The sequence below is a fragment of the Henckelia pumila genome, chromosome 2 (genome assembly GCF_033568475.1).
Source record: "Henckelia pumila isolate YLH828 chromosome 2, ASM3356847v2, whole genome shotgun sequence".
Taxonomy (NCBI): domain Eukaryota; kingdom Viridiplantae; phylum Streptophyta; class Magnoliopsida; order Lamiales; family Gesneriaceae; genus Henckelia; species Henckelia pumila.
This window is the reverse complement of record NC_133121.1, coordinates 97,466,546-97,483,555: the sequence shown is the minus strand read 5'-3', so window position 1 is coordinate 97,483,555 and position 17,010 is coordinate 97,466,546. Positions and strand designations below refer to the sequence as shown.

At 33.6% G+C, this 17,010-nt stretch overlaps 2 protein-coding genes and 1 pseudogene across 4 annotated transcripts; 2 read left to right on the top strand and 1 right to left on the bottom strand.

Moving 5' to 3' along the window:
• Positions 1–2,076: 2,076 nt before the first annotated feature.
• Positions 2,077–2,198, top strand: LOC140885628 (5S ribosomal RNA; annotated as a pseudogene).
• Positions 2,199–3,764: 1,566 nt separating this feature from the next.
• On the top strand, positions 3,765–4,753 carry LOC140880327 (auxin-repressed 12.5 kDa protein). The gene is made up of 3 exons (XM_073284673.1): positions 3,765–3,947; positions 4,027–4,255; positions 4,505–4,753. The coding sequence occupies exons 1-3, from the start codon at positions 3,839–3,841 to the stop codon at positions 4,539–4,541; spliced, it is 375 nt and encodes a 124-aa protein (XP_073140774.1). The 5' UTR covers positions 3,765–3,838; the 3' UTR covers positions 4,542–4,753.
• A 2,712-nt stretch (positions 4,754–7,465) lies between these two features.
• LOC140885307 (uncharacterized) lies at positions 7,466–15,047 on the bottom strand. Of its 3 annotated transcripts, none has more exons than XM_073292272.1 (9): positions 14,915–15,047; positions 14,755–14,795; positions 14,484–14,581; positions 13,701–13,810; positions 13,131–13,630; positions 12,855–12,903; positions 12,680–12,782; positions 11,951–12,208; positions 7,466–7,630 (listed from the first exon to the last, which is right to left on the bottom strand). In XM_073292272.1, the coding sequence occupies exons 2-8, from the start codon at positions 14,778–14,780 to the stop codon at positions 12,093–12,095; spliced, it is 1,002 nt and encodes a 333-aa protein (XP_073148373.1). In that variant the 5' UTR covers positions 14,781–14,795; positions 14,915–15,047; the 3' UTR covers positions 7,466–7,630; positions 11,951–12,092. The 3 variants fall into 3 exon arrangements, with proteins under 3 accessions (XP_073148373.1, XP_073148375.1, XP_073148374.1); XM_073292274.1 differs by having other exon boundaries at positions 13,131–13,597; XM_073292273.1 differs by lacking the exon at positions 7,466–7,630 and adding an exon at positions 10,328–10,378.
• Positions 15,048–17,010: the final 1,963 nt, after the last annotated feature.

Genomic DNA, 17,010 nt, shown 5'->3' with positions numbered 1-17,010 from the left:
ACATGTGCAAACCATGAGCGATTCAGTTCAGGCACTGTCTGCAGTCATGTCCAGGTACATTTTCTTTGGCCTTCTGGTATTCTTTTACTGATAATCTTTCTAGCTTTTCTTGAGCTTTTATATGCTAAAGATTGAATGCTGCTGTGTTTATTTGGTTTTCTATAGAGTTAAAATGTTGTTGGTCTTGGGGATAAATATTTTTTCAGGTGCATTCATCTTTTTTTTTTAGTCGAAAAATAGGAACTTTGTATTGAACTCAACTTCAAGTGTTGGTGTGCACCTTTGAACTCATTTGATTTGTGAGCAAATTTAATTTGTCTTTTTGGATGCTTCTCGCAACGTGTTTGCTTTTTTTGAAAGGGACAAAAGCAAGTAATGTTTTTTATTTTTTGGAAAAATGATTTATGCATGGCAGATTATGTAGGATTTCGTTTGGCAAATATTAAGAAAACCGAGAGCGTATTTGGTGGAGTATATGTTATAATTCTAGAGCTTTTTTTGGGTCAATATTATCAAGTCACATCAAATTTTACGAGTGTCGTAATAATTAGAAGTAAGAGATTAAAAATATAGCATATTGTCATATCGGATCAAAAACATTATAATTCTAGATTTTTTTTTGAAGTTATAAAACTTGAATTAAATAATATAGTTGTTTTCTTAGCTTATTTATAATATGATAATGATGATGTTGTGGACCTTTGCGTTTCCGGGGTAACTAAGGATTGTCCGATCGGTTAGGATTCATGTCTCGAGATCGAGATTCAATAACGTGGACGATAGTTGCCTACAACATGCTTCTTTGATTCTTTTTCGTTTTTCTTTCGTTTTGGCACCATTTATCTGTATACCCATGCTCACGAGTTACACAATGCTCTTAGTTCGTTTAATATGGTTGTGCAGAGGTGGCCACTGGCCGATCATTACATTTTTTTTAGTGATCGTAATCTATAAACTATTCTTAGGCGTTGAATCATCTAATAAGGACGTTGACTTGCACACTAGAGCTGTTTGTATTCTTGTTACCATGTTTTATCAGCATAGATATATTAGAATATCTGTAAACATGAATATGAGCTGATATGATCTGTCGTCCTAAATTTTCGAATTGGTTGCCACAGATCGAGTAGATAATTTATAGACTATGGTCATGGTTTATCAATAATCTTCATGATCCAACTTACCATTGTAGCCCTGTCTAATGAGCACTGCACCTTTGGCTTGTTTTTCCAACTGCTCAAGGGTCACAAAATGACTGTAGTTGTAATTTGAGCATAAGCTTGCGTGTTGTTGTAGTTGTAGTTGGGGATCCAACACTCGTAAACATGTCAAAAACCAACACGTTAAGAGACAACAATCATCCTGACATGTATTTAAATGCATAACATATAGAGCCCTAATTGAAACCATAGTGCAAATGTGGCCGTTTGACCAAGTGAATTTCTTGCTCATCTTGTTGCTATGCTAGGGATGTAAACGAAACGAGACAAGCCGAGCCGAGCCGAGCCGAGCCATATGAGGCTCAAGCTCGGCTCGTTTAAGATTTATGTAGACTCGAGTTCGATTTGAGCTTTTATCATGAGGTTCGAGCTTGGTTCATTTTGAAATTACTAAGATCATGAATATCTTGAGCTCGATTCGTTAAACTTTCGAGCTCGTTAAGCATACATATAATAGAGCTCAAGTTCAAGCTTAATTCGAACTTGTTAAAGATAAAATCGAATCTGAACTTACAATATAATGTATCTTTATGAAGGAAGAGTCTATGCTACCACATGGACACTGCCCATGTGGAGATACAACGACCATTTTTTTTTGCATTTCAGATGTTCATGCGAACATCTGAAATGGAAAAAAAAAAAACAATTGTCGGATGTAATAAATGTGCAGTGGTCATGTGCTAGCATAGACTTTCTCCTTTATGAACTAATGTTAAACTAACATGAACATCTGAAATGCAAAAAAAAAAAAAAAAACAATTGTTGGATGTAGCACATATGCACTGACCATGTGCTAGCATAGACTTTCTCCTTTATGAACTAATGTTAAACTAACATGTTCGCTAATAGTAAACAAGAGTGCGATCGTACTAGCATTAATGCACCGGATCCCACCAGAACTTTAAAGTTAATCGTGCTTAGCTTAGGCGAGAGCAGTACTAGGATGAGTGACCATGAGAAGTCCTCGTGTTGCACCCTTTTTTTATTTCTCTTGCCCTTAAGAGGGTATTTGAGTTGGTGGGGGCCAGTGGTCACACATTTGATTCTCTTTATCAACAGTTTCTTAGACTAGTTTGTCGTATAGAGCTTATCAAGTGCGGTGTACTTGACTAGCGTGATTTGCGAGCTATTGCGTTAGTTTGGGGGTTTACCCATCGCAAGTCTATAAATGAGCATATTCGCAAGCTGACGAGCCGAATATTTGTAAGCTCGATCTCGACTCGATAAGATTAATGAATAATCTCAAATGAGCTTTTTGTCATTTTGAATAGCTCTCAGACAGGTAGATTCATTTGCATTCTTACACGAGAGTGTTGCATATTCCTCCACAATCATCAAGGAAATTAATCTCAACTTGTATGCTCGGATAATATTTATGACCTGTGCTAAAATAATATTTATGCTAAATGACCATTATCAAGTCGATAGCAATTAGCAAGACACCTAATACTCGAGTAATCTAATAACGCTACCACAATTTCCATGCTGATAACAATGACTCAATAAGGTGATATATATATATATATATATATATATATATATATATATATATATATATATATATATATATATATATATTCACTTTGATAATAAACACACGATACCAAAATAAGGTAAGCAACTACAATTCATCAACACATTACGCTAGAGAAAAATACATGTCATATATTATCTGATTGTAACATTGTTATCAATTTTTGTTCCATGTTACACGAGCTAATGGGGTCATGACTCATGAACTTGTGCACTTCCTTATCGCACTCTTAACACCCCTCCACTAGCCATAAAATTTATTTCCCATTATTTACATATTATGTTAATCCAAACAAATCAAGAGATGAATATGCTTTAAGGGATTTGAAATCCATCCGTTTGAACACAATTTTTTTTATCAACCTTAATTATGGATTTGGTAAAATTTGAGAATATTTAGAAAATAAAATAAAATAATATATTAAAAAAATGAAATCAGACCTTACACTCAGGATAATACTCTAAATATTTATCGATGAGATTTATCAATCTATTTGAGATCCGTTGATTTTTCAATGTCTACTATTAAATATTCAAAAAAATCAAACTATCTTACAAATCTAAATATATGTTTTGTCTATGTCTTCTTTAGGGACAGTGTTCGAAGGGCAATCCAACGATCTCGAAATTTGATATGCAAAAAGGCCGGGGACCGTTGGATCTGGCTAACATAAACTTTCCCGTTAGTAAAGATGTTATCATAAAAAATCTGCTGTTTTACATGAAATTTCCTGATAAAAACTGAGCAGATGGGTCAAAGTTTCCTTCAATTTGTACCGTAATGAAAAGGACAAATCCAATAAGAAACTGACACGATTCACAGCGACACTCTAGACTAGGGACGGTACTCGGTCTTCATCCTTATCCGCCCCAACTTCCTCTATTTCCACCTCTCTTTTTCCTTCGTCCACTCCTGCATCCTCAAGTTTAACTCCATTTAAGTACTGGAAATAGAAATACCAGAATTGGATATATCAAATTCAAATGTTTTTTTAATTATTTTGAATACTGTTGGAGATATTTCAGCAACAAATCTTTCTATATAGTAAACTCCATAGTCACTGAGAGAGAGCAGAGAAAAAACAATGGTGTTGCTCGATCACCTCTGGGACGACGTCGTAGCCGGGCCTCAGCCCGAGCGTGGTCTCAAACATCTCAAGAAAGTCTTCACCACTAAGCCCTTGAACATCAAAGGTAAGCCCGGCCCGTGGCCCACTTTCTTTCTGTGTGTATTGTTATGGTATGTATGTTTATTTTTTTGGTGATCATTCAGATGGTGGTGGAGGAGAGGGCAGCAGCAAGTTTGCGAGATCTATTTCGATGCCCGCCAGCCCTGTGACGCCGGTGACACCAGGGACGCCGACTGCTCCGTCACCCACGGCGGCGCGGAAGGATAACGTGTGGCGGAGTGTCTTCCACCCCGGCAGCAATCTTGCCACCAAGACAGTCGGGGCTGATTACTTTGACAGGCCGCAGCCCAACTCCCCCACCGTCTATGACTGGTATATTATTGTATTCGTCGTTTATAAAAATAAGATCATAAACTTTAAATTCACTTGAATACAATATATTTGATGTTAATTAGAATAATAATTGAAGATTTCAAATCTATTATACTCTTTTTGTTTACAAATATGTGAAATATTTGATGATATATAGTTTTATTGTCAAGTAATCCATCAAGTGATCTATGGAATTAAGAATTTTATCCATTATTTTGGGATCTGATTGTGGATCAACAATTTTTACAGGCTTTACAGTGGTGACACAAAGAACAAATATCGTTAATTATTTGAGGAGGCAAGCAAAGATGGAGGGTCATTTTGTACATACTGTGCGTGATGTGTGTGTAATTATAATAATGGGTATGCTTATCTATGTAATCTTGTGAGTTTTTCATCATCCTTTTGTCGAGTATAACGATGGACGGTCCAGATTAACCGGTTTGCCTTATTTGTATGAAAAATATATAAAATTCCAAGTGGGGATCTCGCTTTCAATGCCTCAGATGCATCATTATGTTTATCCTTTCAATTATTATTTATATATTATATTAAAAAAGAATCATTATCCTTTAGTCATTCACTTGATGCATTTGTTTGTGAATAGTAGTGATATGATTTTGTAAGGGATGTAAAATATTTGTTAAATTAATAGATTAAATGAATTAGTCTACATCTTATTACTTATTTTAGACTGACTTGGCTACAAATGTGCATTATTTTATAAATGTTAATGAGACACTTTTATACAAACAAACTTCTCAACTAATGCTAATATTATAAATTATTATGAACTAATTAGAGTGTGCTTATTAACATCCAATCCCATGTCTTCACACACGGATGCCTATAAAGAAAGTGTAAGGATAATTTGTGTTTTTATATAATATTTTCTTTTACTTTATACCTCAAACAACTTCGCTTTTGGTCCTAAGGCTCCAAAACCAATAACAAATTTAACGGATGCCACATCTAGTCAATGCATCTATATAAATGTGATTAACACAAATCTAAGTTCCCTTTTCTTTTCTTTTTTTCATTTTTTTTCCTCACTTGGACTCTGAAAAGATGAACTTTGATTCTGCACATTAATCAGAGTATATTTTGACTCTCATTTTGGCGGAAAATCTACTTAGAAACCAATAAGAGTTTCAGTGGTACAACGAAAGCAGAACTCATCAGCTTGACTTTGCATGCAGCTCTTGAGGCCACATATCTTTAACTGAGGAAATGATATTAGTCTCGAATGATTTTGTCAAAGCAGGCCCCAAGCTAGTAATAGAGGACAACGTATAGCAATTGACTACAGAGACGGTGGCAGTGGAACTTTTAGTTTTCATCCAGATTATGTTCACTGATATCATAAATATGCAAACTATTCCATTCACCTTCTCTGATTCTATGCGACTCATAAAAGAATAAACATAGTTAAAAGTAACAGAAAAACAGGATTGACATACAAAATGTTTTGAAAAGCCAGAAAAAAAACAAGCAGTACACTGCATGGATGCACCAAGTACCTAATCAGAATCAACAACCTAGTCTAGAGAATGCATGAGATGGAAAGTGCTATAAGCAAATGTATGAACACACAAGAGTGCAACTCATGCACGTATGTTACACCATGAAGTTTGACCAAATGCATACACTGGCTTCACTAAGAGAAACAAGTAGTTACTTGAATACTTCCCACGTGAATCCTAGAACATTGAGCATACAAGATTGGCATGGGCCGCATGGCACTGGGAAGTTGATCGTTAAAAAACAGAATAATTTACAAATCCAAGAATAAGATAATAGCAACTTAATACATCAAAACACTCAGTCTACCTCAGACAGGTAGATGACGGTGCATGTCTTCTTGGTCTCTATCAGTTAATGTCCCAATCATAAATCTACTGACAAGAGATCCGTAAAAAGAAACAAATCCACACTTCCGTATCAGGACTCATTGGGATGTTTAGAAACTTGAGGAATTACTCTTTAATGGCGGCAAGAACCGCGGAGATAACAAAAAATAAGGACTAAATAACTTTGACAAAGTAGTATTGGAACGTGAGAAAAATAGAACGGAGCAACATAACTGCAAACAGGAAAGTTTTTTCATTTCTTACTCTACCACAGAAGTTCAGAAAGTTAAAAACGACCATAAAAGTGTGAGGGCAAGAAGATTGGGTGGCATTCCACAATCTGATCTCATCCTTACTATCACAAAGCGTAGAGAACCAATATGTGACATCACATGTCCAGCATATCCAACAATATTGAAAAGTGATTTCATTTTCTGAACAAATCAATCATAAGGTGCGAGGACGGTAGTATATTATAGTTAGTTGCAGTCCAACGGAATAAAATGGAAGCCAATCGTGAACCCTACCTTTCAGTTGTTCGTTTTATTTCATCTTCTAACATACTTACCGAGACTTATCTAGCTAGTCTACTGCTAGAAGAATATCAATAAGAAAGAACTTCTAAATTGGGATCTCAGTTAAAAAAATAGGAAAAAGAATCGTGTCAAACACGAGGAGCCCAGGGCCTACAACATGATGACAGATCAACATTTACAACGCCAAAAAAATTGTCAATCATAAGATCTCCGATTTATCTTTGCTGAATAAGAAAGTAGAAAGCAAACAACTTTTCAGATTATAGCATAAATAACAGCTAATTGAGTGAGCTTTAAGAGGACACGACAAAATTATGGGTGAATGTTCGAAATTTTTTGAAAAACTTCAGCATGTTGACTACATCATATATTAGCAAACATTCTTTTCTTAGGAAGATTCGAGATTGTGAAAAGTAGAAGCTGTGTGAATCAAATCTATGCGAGTAAATGTAAATGACCCTTACTTGAGAAATTGCAGGTAATCTGATAGGATTAAAGCTCAAGCCATGATGTCTACAGTCTTGAGTTTGCAGTATAAATTCATAAATTGACAACCATACATGCATGTCTGTATAGGCATCCGTGTGTGCTCCAGCACCTCGGGGCCATGGCAAAAAATCCTCTGACCATGCAATATTGTCCAAGAAAACATCTACATACTATTTACTCAACCAATGAAGAGTTTCAAAGGACTGATATATGCAAAATATGAGAACAAATTGTCAATGAAATATTTTCTGAATATTTAATTGGTTTACAATTATCATTTTTCTCTCATACAATATATCCCTGCAATGACAAAAGCTGTTGGCTAAATTAAAGAAGTAAATGGTAAAGCTTGCCTTCCTGCTGAAATATGCCTTAAAAATGAACTTTATGGCGAAACGCCAAAAGAATAGCTAATGCAATCTGAAGCTTCTTCATTTGCGAAAGAGGATTCATCATTCTTACCCAAAAGTTTCCCCGTTATGCATTATCTCCTCTTTGAACTGAAACAATAAAGGTAAAAGTAGCTAAGCAGATGTAACAAATTAATCTTTTGCCACAAAATGAATACAGTCTAGAGAAAATCTAATGTGGTCAGAGAAAGCATAAATGAAGTCTAAATATGTAATTACTAATTGCTTGCATGCATACATACATACGATGAATGACTATTCGCCTGCATGAACTCTTAGATATGATATGCATTCAATGTTCAGGTTCGAAAAGGCCATATAATGAAGGTTGCAATTCTTTTTCCACATTTTAGAGGCCGTTTCTCTTTTGGTCACACGCCTCTCGCTAGCATAATGTATTTTCCAATGTAAATAATAATGTTACCTATTGACCTATTTTGATTTTAAAAAAACTGGACAAAAGGTGATATGATACCAATTTGTCTTGACATGAGTTCAAATAATTTTTTACTTTTGGATAAATATTTGACACTGCTAAGATGCATGGAATGCAAAGTGCAGAGCACCTTAAACCACGGGACTAAAGTTAACAATTCTATACGTGCTAGTTGTTTTTCCTTTTTTCATCTTTTATTTCCAAGAACATGGTTTTTGCTAAAAATATGTGGCAATATAATTATAATTCGGTAAATTCGGTTGTTTTGAATTCTCATCCCCTCTGACTCCAACACCTTCAAGTTGAATCTACTTGAGCAGCAATTTTCATTGTTATCCTGTATGGTTGCTATTTGACTCAACAATCAAAATTTAACATTAACAAGGACAAAATTTACAGTGAGTTCATTGACAATAATTCCTTCATTTTTATAACTATAAGTCTATAATATGTTTTAATAAATTTGTGGTGTCACATCTGTCATGTATCAAGTACTCAATCCTAAAATGATTATAGAGCTAAGGTCACAAGTTTAATTCTAGTTGATTATGAAGTAATTTTGTTAGTGTGAGTGGTGATTGCTCTTCCGTATTTCGTGACTGCATAATGTGGCGCTTGTATTGCAGGTTATTTGGGCAAATAACCGGGTAAATTTTTTTTTTTCCTCAAAAGAAATGATATCAATCTGTTAAAACAACATTATATAATGAGTTGCATTACGTGTTTTCGTCAAATGAAGGTCATTTTTAAAAAAGATTTTGTGATGGCCTATAGTTGCAAATGGGTGTTGCTACTTGCCTTACCTTCTAAACATTAAATTATACAATTGCTATTAAGTCATAGCTTTTAAAGTTTTAATATGGCAGCTATAACTCAGTCTACGTTTAGGTTTACAAAATTTAGCCACAATTTATACCCTATTGCAGGTTTTGGATTTGAACATTTTCATTTCAAAAGTAGATAACAAAAGGCAGAGATGAAACTCCAACTAGACCTCATGAATCATAAACTGAATATTATTTCGTTTAAGAAAGTTACCTACCACATATAGTAATGTGTTGAAAAGAGAAGAAAAGTAATGAATTAACTAAAAAAACCGTAGGTTTTTATTTGAAAGAATAGATTTCATATGAGCAATGATTTGAAAAGAGATGACCTTGAAACCTCTTGATTTAATTTAGCCAAACAACTACGATGTATTTGGAATTATGAATATGAAATCAATGATTTCAAACCACTCGGTCCAAATGCACCCTTAGGTTATCTCTTACAAGAAGAAAAATGCCATACAAAATGAATTCTTTTATAGAACCCACAACCTATATACGGTGCATACTCTATACAAGATAGATATATTGGTATTACGTTAATATTGGAGATCAAGTTCGAGCATATATATCAGCTATGTGCAATTTGGAACAAAAAAACTAACAATCAAATACATTGTAAAGATATATGGAATTTATAGCACAGGTGTGAAAGGGCAACAAATTACTTTAGTCACAGTGGCGTCATGAAGAAGGAGATAATCCACCTCTAAATGATTGGTCCTCTCATTGAATATTAGATTACTCATGATATAGATGGTTGCCTCATTATCACAATACAGGGAAACAGGAGATGAACATTCTTGATTTGTTTCATTTGATTAGGTCTTCGGTCATATGTTAGACAAAGAACAACAACTAAGGAGAGATCTAATATGTTGATGAACCAAAGAAAAAGACGCATACATAAGGTTTACAGAAGAAGATTGAAGACCCAAAAAGAGGGAAGGGAAAGTTTCGATGCATGGGGGGAAAAGTAGGGGAAAGAGAGAGTTTGGTAGGAAATAACTTGTTAATTTGAAAGATACCTTGAGAGAGAAGGTACATGAGGGATCACTGTTTTGTTCCTCAAATCACAAGTTATGTACACATACCTTATTTTTGTTATTACCATTGTGGTCGTATCATACTAATTCACATGTTGTATAAGCATAGCCCTATTATTTTACTATCCTAGACTTGAAACCAAAATTTACTTTTTGTTACTCCAAGTTATCACCAGGTTTCCACAAACCTAAGAAGTATAGCCTAAAGTAATCTTGTATCCACTCATAAGTCATAACCAGCATCATTAAAGTCCAGTGAAGTTTCAACACACAATTTCCATCAAGTACAAACTTAGGCTATTGAAAAACTTGACTAAACTAGGTGACAATTAGATATATAAATTCTCTGAAAAGTTGATGTTGGGATTCTTATCCTCAAATGTCTTTCCACCCAGAAAACTGATTGGATCCCTGTGCTCTCAAGTTTCATCATAGTAATCTAGTCCTTTGTAAATGATCAAGTGCTTACATCATCTGAGAAAATAAGAGACAATAGCAATCTTGGAATGGAATAAACTAGCTCACCAACCTGTAGGAAGCATTTAGAGATGTAAATTTCTTACTTAAGAAGCTACAATGTTAAGATTGGAATTGTAATGGTAGAGGCTAAAGGGTGAGTCAATTCAAGATTTTTATACCGCTTGTTGTAGAGTTGCAATAACTCCATGTTCTTGATATAATTGAAGAATGTAAAAGAAGTAAAATTTTTTGCAAGCAAAAACATGTGGCATGTAAACTACACAGATATTTATAGATGTTCCAAAACTAAATATTTTTACTCTTCTTTTCTTCCGTTTGGTAAGTAAGCAACTAAATGATCTTTCTGTTACAATTGACACCACCTAGGAATTACACGATCAAATCTATAAGCTAATAACTCGAAAGATTTGCTTAGTGTGATTTCAAGTGGACATGGCTATACAATCACTCAAGCAACTTAATGTTTGTCTCTAACCTAGGTTAAGCACTGAAAGATTGTTAATTGTTTTCTCAACCTTTTGGTAAAGCTAAAGGTTTGGTCCTTGTAAACATATTTCATGAGATTATTGGGAATTTATTCCCATTTCGTGAGTTATTTGTTCTCCTCCATTTATAGTTGTGCTTTTACAAAGTTGATAATGATTAGTTTCGAATCTTTATGTTAGGTTTTTGCATTGTTTTCCGTACATTATGGTGTATTAGGCGCAATTCGTGCTAAATAATGTTAAGATTAAATTTCTATGCAATATGTCATTGTTATACTGCCAATGAGATCCTATCGTTGGGGTATTACTCTCAATTCAGATCCAACGGTCATTACTTGTCCAAATACATGGAGTCTATGCTTGACCCCAAATAAAAAAAAATTTGAAACAATGGAAGCCATTGGATCTACCCAGTGGGTAATGCCCTCACGGCAGCTTGAACTAAACCCGGTTATCCTAACTTGACAAAGAGTCAGACATTTACTTGGTCATATAAAATCTTTCTTAATGAAGCATATAGACTTGGTCGACTTTTCCCTCTTTCATACCCAACACTTCACATTCTCTTGTTAACTTTACAATAGCAGCTATTGAAATCTATGATGACACTTGCATGGAAATCTAATACCTTAACGTTGTTGTTCCTATTACTATGGCACTAATTGACATAACGACGAACATACGATTAATATATTGATGGGTGATATAGGTATAAAATTCAGCTACCAATTAAATTGTGGTTACCTCGTTCAAATGCTATGACTGTCTCCACTTTTAAATGATCCAAGTCAATCTGGCAATACAGCCACATAGTTGCATTCAATCAATAAACTCTGCACTGCAGGTGTGCTTCTGTGTCAAAATTTTACCATTCTTCTAGATGCTCAAGTTTGTGAACAAATTACTATAACATGTACTTGTTCTTTTTTTCCCTTGTTACTATAAATGCACTGCATTAATCCAAACTGGCGTGTTTAGTTTTTGAATGCTAAACTCAAGCCCCTCTTAGTTTAATTATAAGATAACTTAGTCGAATTCCAGCCAAATATATAATGCAATTATATTTTAGCACTACAAAGGTAAATGAAATCACGAAGTTTCGGTTAAAAGATGAGTAAGATATTGTTGATTCTTACTGATGTCCATTTATTTTTTCGCACACCACTATACGACAGACAAGTACTTCTCCATGTAAAGACTTCAAGCTTTCTCTACGTCAAAAGATGTCCCTTCACATGATGCTGGAGAGAATATTGGCCACCCATTAAGTTTCATGTTTCAGATTAGGTTTTTGGATTCAGGAGCAGGATCAGAAGTTGCAGAGTTGGAACTTGTTGAAGAGTCCAATTCCAGGCAGCAGCAGCGGCCTTTTGTAACGCCATGACCAACAAATTCTAATCCATATTAGAAGAAAATTTATATCAATTTCCTAGAGCAATCATAGTGCGATAATAATGTGTGACAAACACGTAAAAAGTATATATAGCTGTACAATGCCTACGGCACATCCTTACTGTAAAAAATGCACTGTTTATTCTGTTTAACTTTGACATTCTTCTCAAGAATCATAAGTATTCTATGACAACCATGAGGCTATAACCAAATTCCTTTGCAACATGTTGAAAGGCAACACGTAGTTCATTTTTTTAAAAAAGGAAACAAATTAATTCAGACAGCATCGGGACTTCTAAAATCTTTATTTGTGCTTCAAGAATTCACCAAGAAGTTTTACGTGAGTCAAAAGTACGAAAGGCTTTAAAACGTAAAAACTAAACGACCATATAATACATGTGAATCGAAATAAAAACCAATATACTGGCCATTAGGAAATATACAGGAGGAACATAGATCAGTAATAAACAAACCAGAAACAGAAGGTTCAGCATTAGATAGTATAAGATTTGATTCTCCATGATGTATTGGCTGTGCAGCGATAGATCCTGGAAAATTTGTGGCAAATCCACCATTCTGCAAGACAAGTACCATCATATTTTTGTTTCTACAATCTTACATCAATGATTGCATTTATGTAGAACATACTCCAAAATTATAACACTGAGGCTTCTGAGGAACGATCTCCAGCGGATAGCTGCAGCATAGGATGTCAGAGTCAGGAACATATCAGCATACTGCTACTGCCGGATGTCAAATAAAAGATTACCTTGACTTCTAGGCAGAAAAACTAAGAACAAGCCAGTGTAAACAGAGATGAAAAATAAGTATGAACATCAGTTCCAAATAAATCAGTAGCATGGCCCTAGTTCATTGACAAAAAACCATACAAATCCGGGGTCAGGTGTTAAACTCAAAAATGACCTGTACTTGCTAGAAGATGGAAGCATTTGAGCAAATTGATCAACATTGAGAAGCTGCGAATTAAAATCCAGGCCCCTTTCAGGAAACATAAGCTGCTCTTGCTCATGTATATTTGCTGCTATCAAGTTTGTTAAAAAGTCCCCATTCTGTATGTCAAAGTCTTTCTGTATGTCAAAGTTTAAAGTAGGAGGTGATCCTAAACAGTATGGGTTCAATTCTGGCCACTGCATTGTTATTGGACGAGCACTTAGCAGAAAATCCATAATATCTGGCCTTGGCATTGTCATTGGAGGAGTATTTTGGTGAAGATTCACCATATCTGGACTTGGCATTGCTGTTAAATGGACGGTTTGTGACTGATTAGGAAGTCCTAGCATTCCCATTGCCGCACTGATATTCTGAGACATATAATTCATATCTGGCCTTGCCATTTCCGGAAGAATATTTTGTGACCAATTTCCTGCATTCTGAGTAGCCTCGTGATTAACCGGAAAGGAGTCCTAAAGCACAATCGAGTGAGCATAAAACAATCGATTCACTGAAATTTTGACAAAGTATATTTGTTAAAACCTTGGATGCATAGCCTTCAATTGTCGTTGGATGCTTTGAAAGTATATCAGAGTATACATCCCAAAATAAGGACCACCATTCTGCCAGAAATCCTTCCTCTGAATTGATAGCTAAAAAAACCAGGAAGAATTGAAGATTTACTCAGTATTCAATGCCATTAACAGAAGTTATGTGGCAGCATAAAATTAAAAATGACTCCACACCACCAAAATATGTCATGAAACAAATCGTGAGATAAGTAACAGATATACATCTCAATACATTAGTTTTTAAAGCACAACCTGTTGAAAGAATTTTGAAGCGGTGATCAGAAATAGAATGAAAAATCCATTTAAAATAACTCAATATCACCGAAATACGCCATTAAGCAAATCGTGCAAGAAAATATTAGCAATGGTCCTCGATTAATTATTTTGCACAAGTGAAATCCATTTTCAGAAACCACATGGCAGGCTGCATTCACTGAAAATGACTCGAAATGCATTAGAAAAATTAGCAGTCCTAATCATTCTCGATTATTTCAAAATTTTCCAAGGAAAAATTTCTACAATTGAATCTAACCTTTAAATCATCAACAACAAATGAAAATTCCATAAAACCCCACACGTCAATGAAGAAACTTCCCGAAAAAGAATCAATAAATGAAGAATGCTGCAGTATGTCATCTTCTAGCATAAATAGAATCAGTAGACATCAAACGTTGACCAAAAAGAAAAACCGAAAACTTCTAATGTAGAACTTAAAAAATAGTAGAAAAAGTGGGTTAAAAATGGGTGTATATACCAACAGGCCTGAGACAGATATTTGCCTCTTCGGCGAAGATAACAGCAGCATCATGCATGTTATTCTTGATCATGTAATCATGAATGTATTTGTCAAGCCTACAAAATCAAAAACAAAGCATAAACATCAACAAGCCCTAAATCCATTATATCTCAAAATAAAAAAAAAATAAAAAGCTATCATTTTTTTTTTAGAAAAAACAAAAAGCTCCAGGAAATCAATAATTTCTTGAAGACGAAGTAACGAAATCTTAAACACGAACGAAACTCACATTTTCTGAGCATCCCATGCCTCCATGACGACAAAATCAAACTTCACAGAAACAATAGCGAAACAAAACCCAAAAAAAAAAAAGCAAAATGAAAACGATAAACTGATGATTCCTCGGGAAAAAAAAAATGGGAATGAGAAATCGGAACAAAAATAAAAACCTGTAGGATTATTCAGCAGCAATCGAAGCGATGTAGGTCAGAGAGCGAGGAAAAGGGAGTGGGCGGGCACGGAGGCGAGGCTGTGGCGAAGGAAGTTGCCATGCAAAATAAAACTGGGGAACCAACTTTAAACAGTACTCCTCACTCATTAATTAAACTTAACTACCCCCAACAAATGTACACATCCATTTTAACCGTAAAAATCACCCCCCGATTTACAGAGATTAAAAAAAAAAAAAACAGTCTTTTTATGGTTTTGAAATTGCTTTCTCTGCTTTATGACTCCAGAGGAACAGCAAAATGAGATTTTTTGTTGCTGAAAAATCTTTTTCTTGTTTTTTTAAAATATTCAAATTACTGACTCCAGTGTGTTTGATTCCATGGAATTTGGTGGGATTTGGATTTTCAAATCTCATTTTGAGCGTTTGGTATAATGAAATTTTAAAATGGGATTGGTGTTAGGTGGGGTTTGATGGGATTTGATATAACTAAATGAAATCTTGGGAAAAATGAAAAGATTTCATGGGATTTAATGGGATTTGGGTTATACACACAAAATAAATTTTTTTTTTCTTTTCAAACCAACTAAAAATATCATGTCCTCAAAAAACAATACATTTAATTCATAAATATTTTATCATACAATTTAAAAAATTATTTCGAAACCATTTTAAAATATTTGTATATTTTAAAAATTATGTAGATTTTTTTTAACAATGAACTTCAATTATTTTTAATGCTAAAAACTTAATTTATCATTATTTGATGACTTTATCTCAATTTTCTTTTGATGAAATTTTTTTCATTATCAAAAAATTTATTTACGAAAAATAAATATTTTTTTAATATCTATAAATTATTTTATTAAATACCATGTAAAAAAAAAATATATGTGACTATTAAATATTATTAATAAGAAAGATATTTTTTAAAAAAAAATAAGTAAAACAAAAATTTTTAAATTTAAAATTAGATTAATTTTATGTATCAAATCCAATTCCTAAATAACATTAGCCAAACACTAAAATGGAATTCCAAATCCACGAATTCCAATTTCAATTCCAAATTCAATTTCAAATCCAATTCCAATTCCAATTCCATTTTTTACTATTCCAAACACAGTGTCAGTCTCGCACCCAGCAAATCTTTTGTCCTCTCGTAGGTGTGGGATGGTCTACACCTCTTAAACAAAATGTTTTGATCCTAAACGTGGATATTTATCGAGAGATTGTTAGTGTCAGTGACGTTGAGATTTTACACTAAGGCATCGTTTGGTTTGAGTGATAGGAATCCATAGATAAATAATATAATATAAATTAAAAATAAAAAAAAATAGTTAATACATTATTTGATTTGATGATAGATTATAATTTATTTGATTTTACTGATGTAATATTATTAATTAATAAATAGATAAATAATATGACGAAAATAAGACGAAATTAATTGAGATAAGTTATACATAGATTAATAATACATCAAACCAAACAATGCTGAGTATTATCCAAATCATGCATCCGATGATCAATATTTATACACATAAGCATAATTAATGAGATATTGTTGATGTGACAAATCATTCGACATTAGATTTATGATTATGGTAAAACAACATAAGATAGGTTGAACTTTAGGCGTAAACCAAGGTTAGTCAATATCAACATTGTCCCTTATGCAAATATAATAAAATTGAAACATAAACTAAATAGCAGAAATCACGATCATTATTCACGAACCCACAACTGGTTTTGTTCATTTTATTCAATTGTTTTTATTTGATATGGTTTTGGATGGGTGGATGATATTGTCGTGACACAGTAAATGAAAGAAATCATCTCAGATTTTAAAAAAAATTTCACAAAAATTTTATATCATACACATATTAATTATAACAGAAATTCATGTAATCATCGAAAAATAAAAAGGATAATTTTATGCACTAAATTCGCTTATGAGTTTTGTGGCTAACTAATAAAGTCTTTATTATATTTATTCTCTAAATGGTGAAACTAAAAATCACAAATCAGAAAGTTTCAAAATATATATTTTTATTAATAGTTCACAAGTTTTAGTGCATTAGACACAAATTTCGAAAT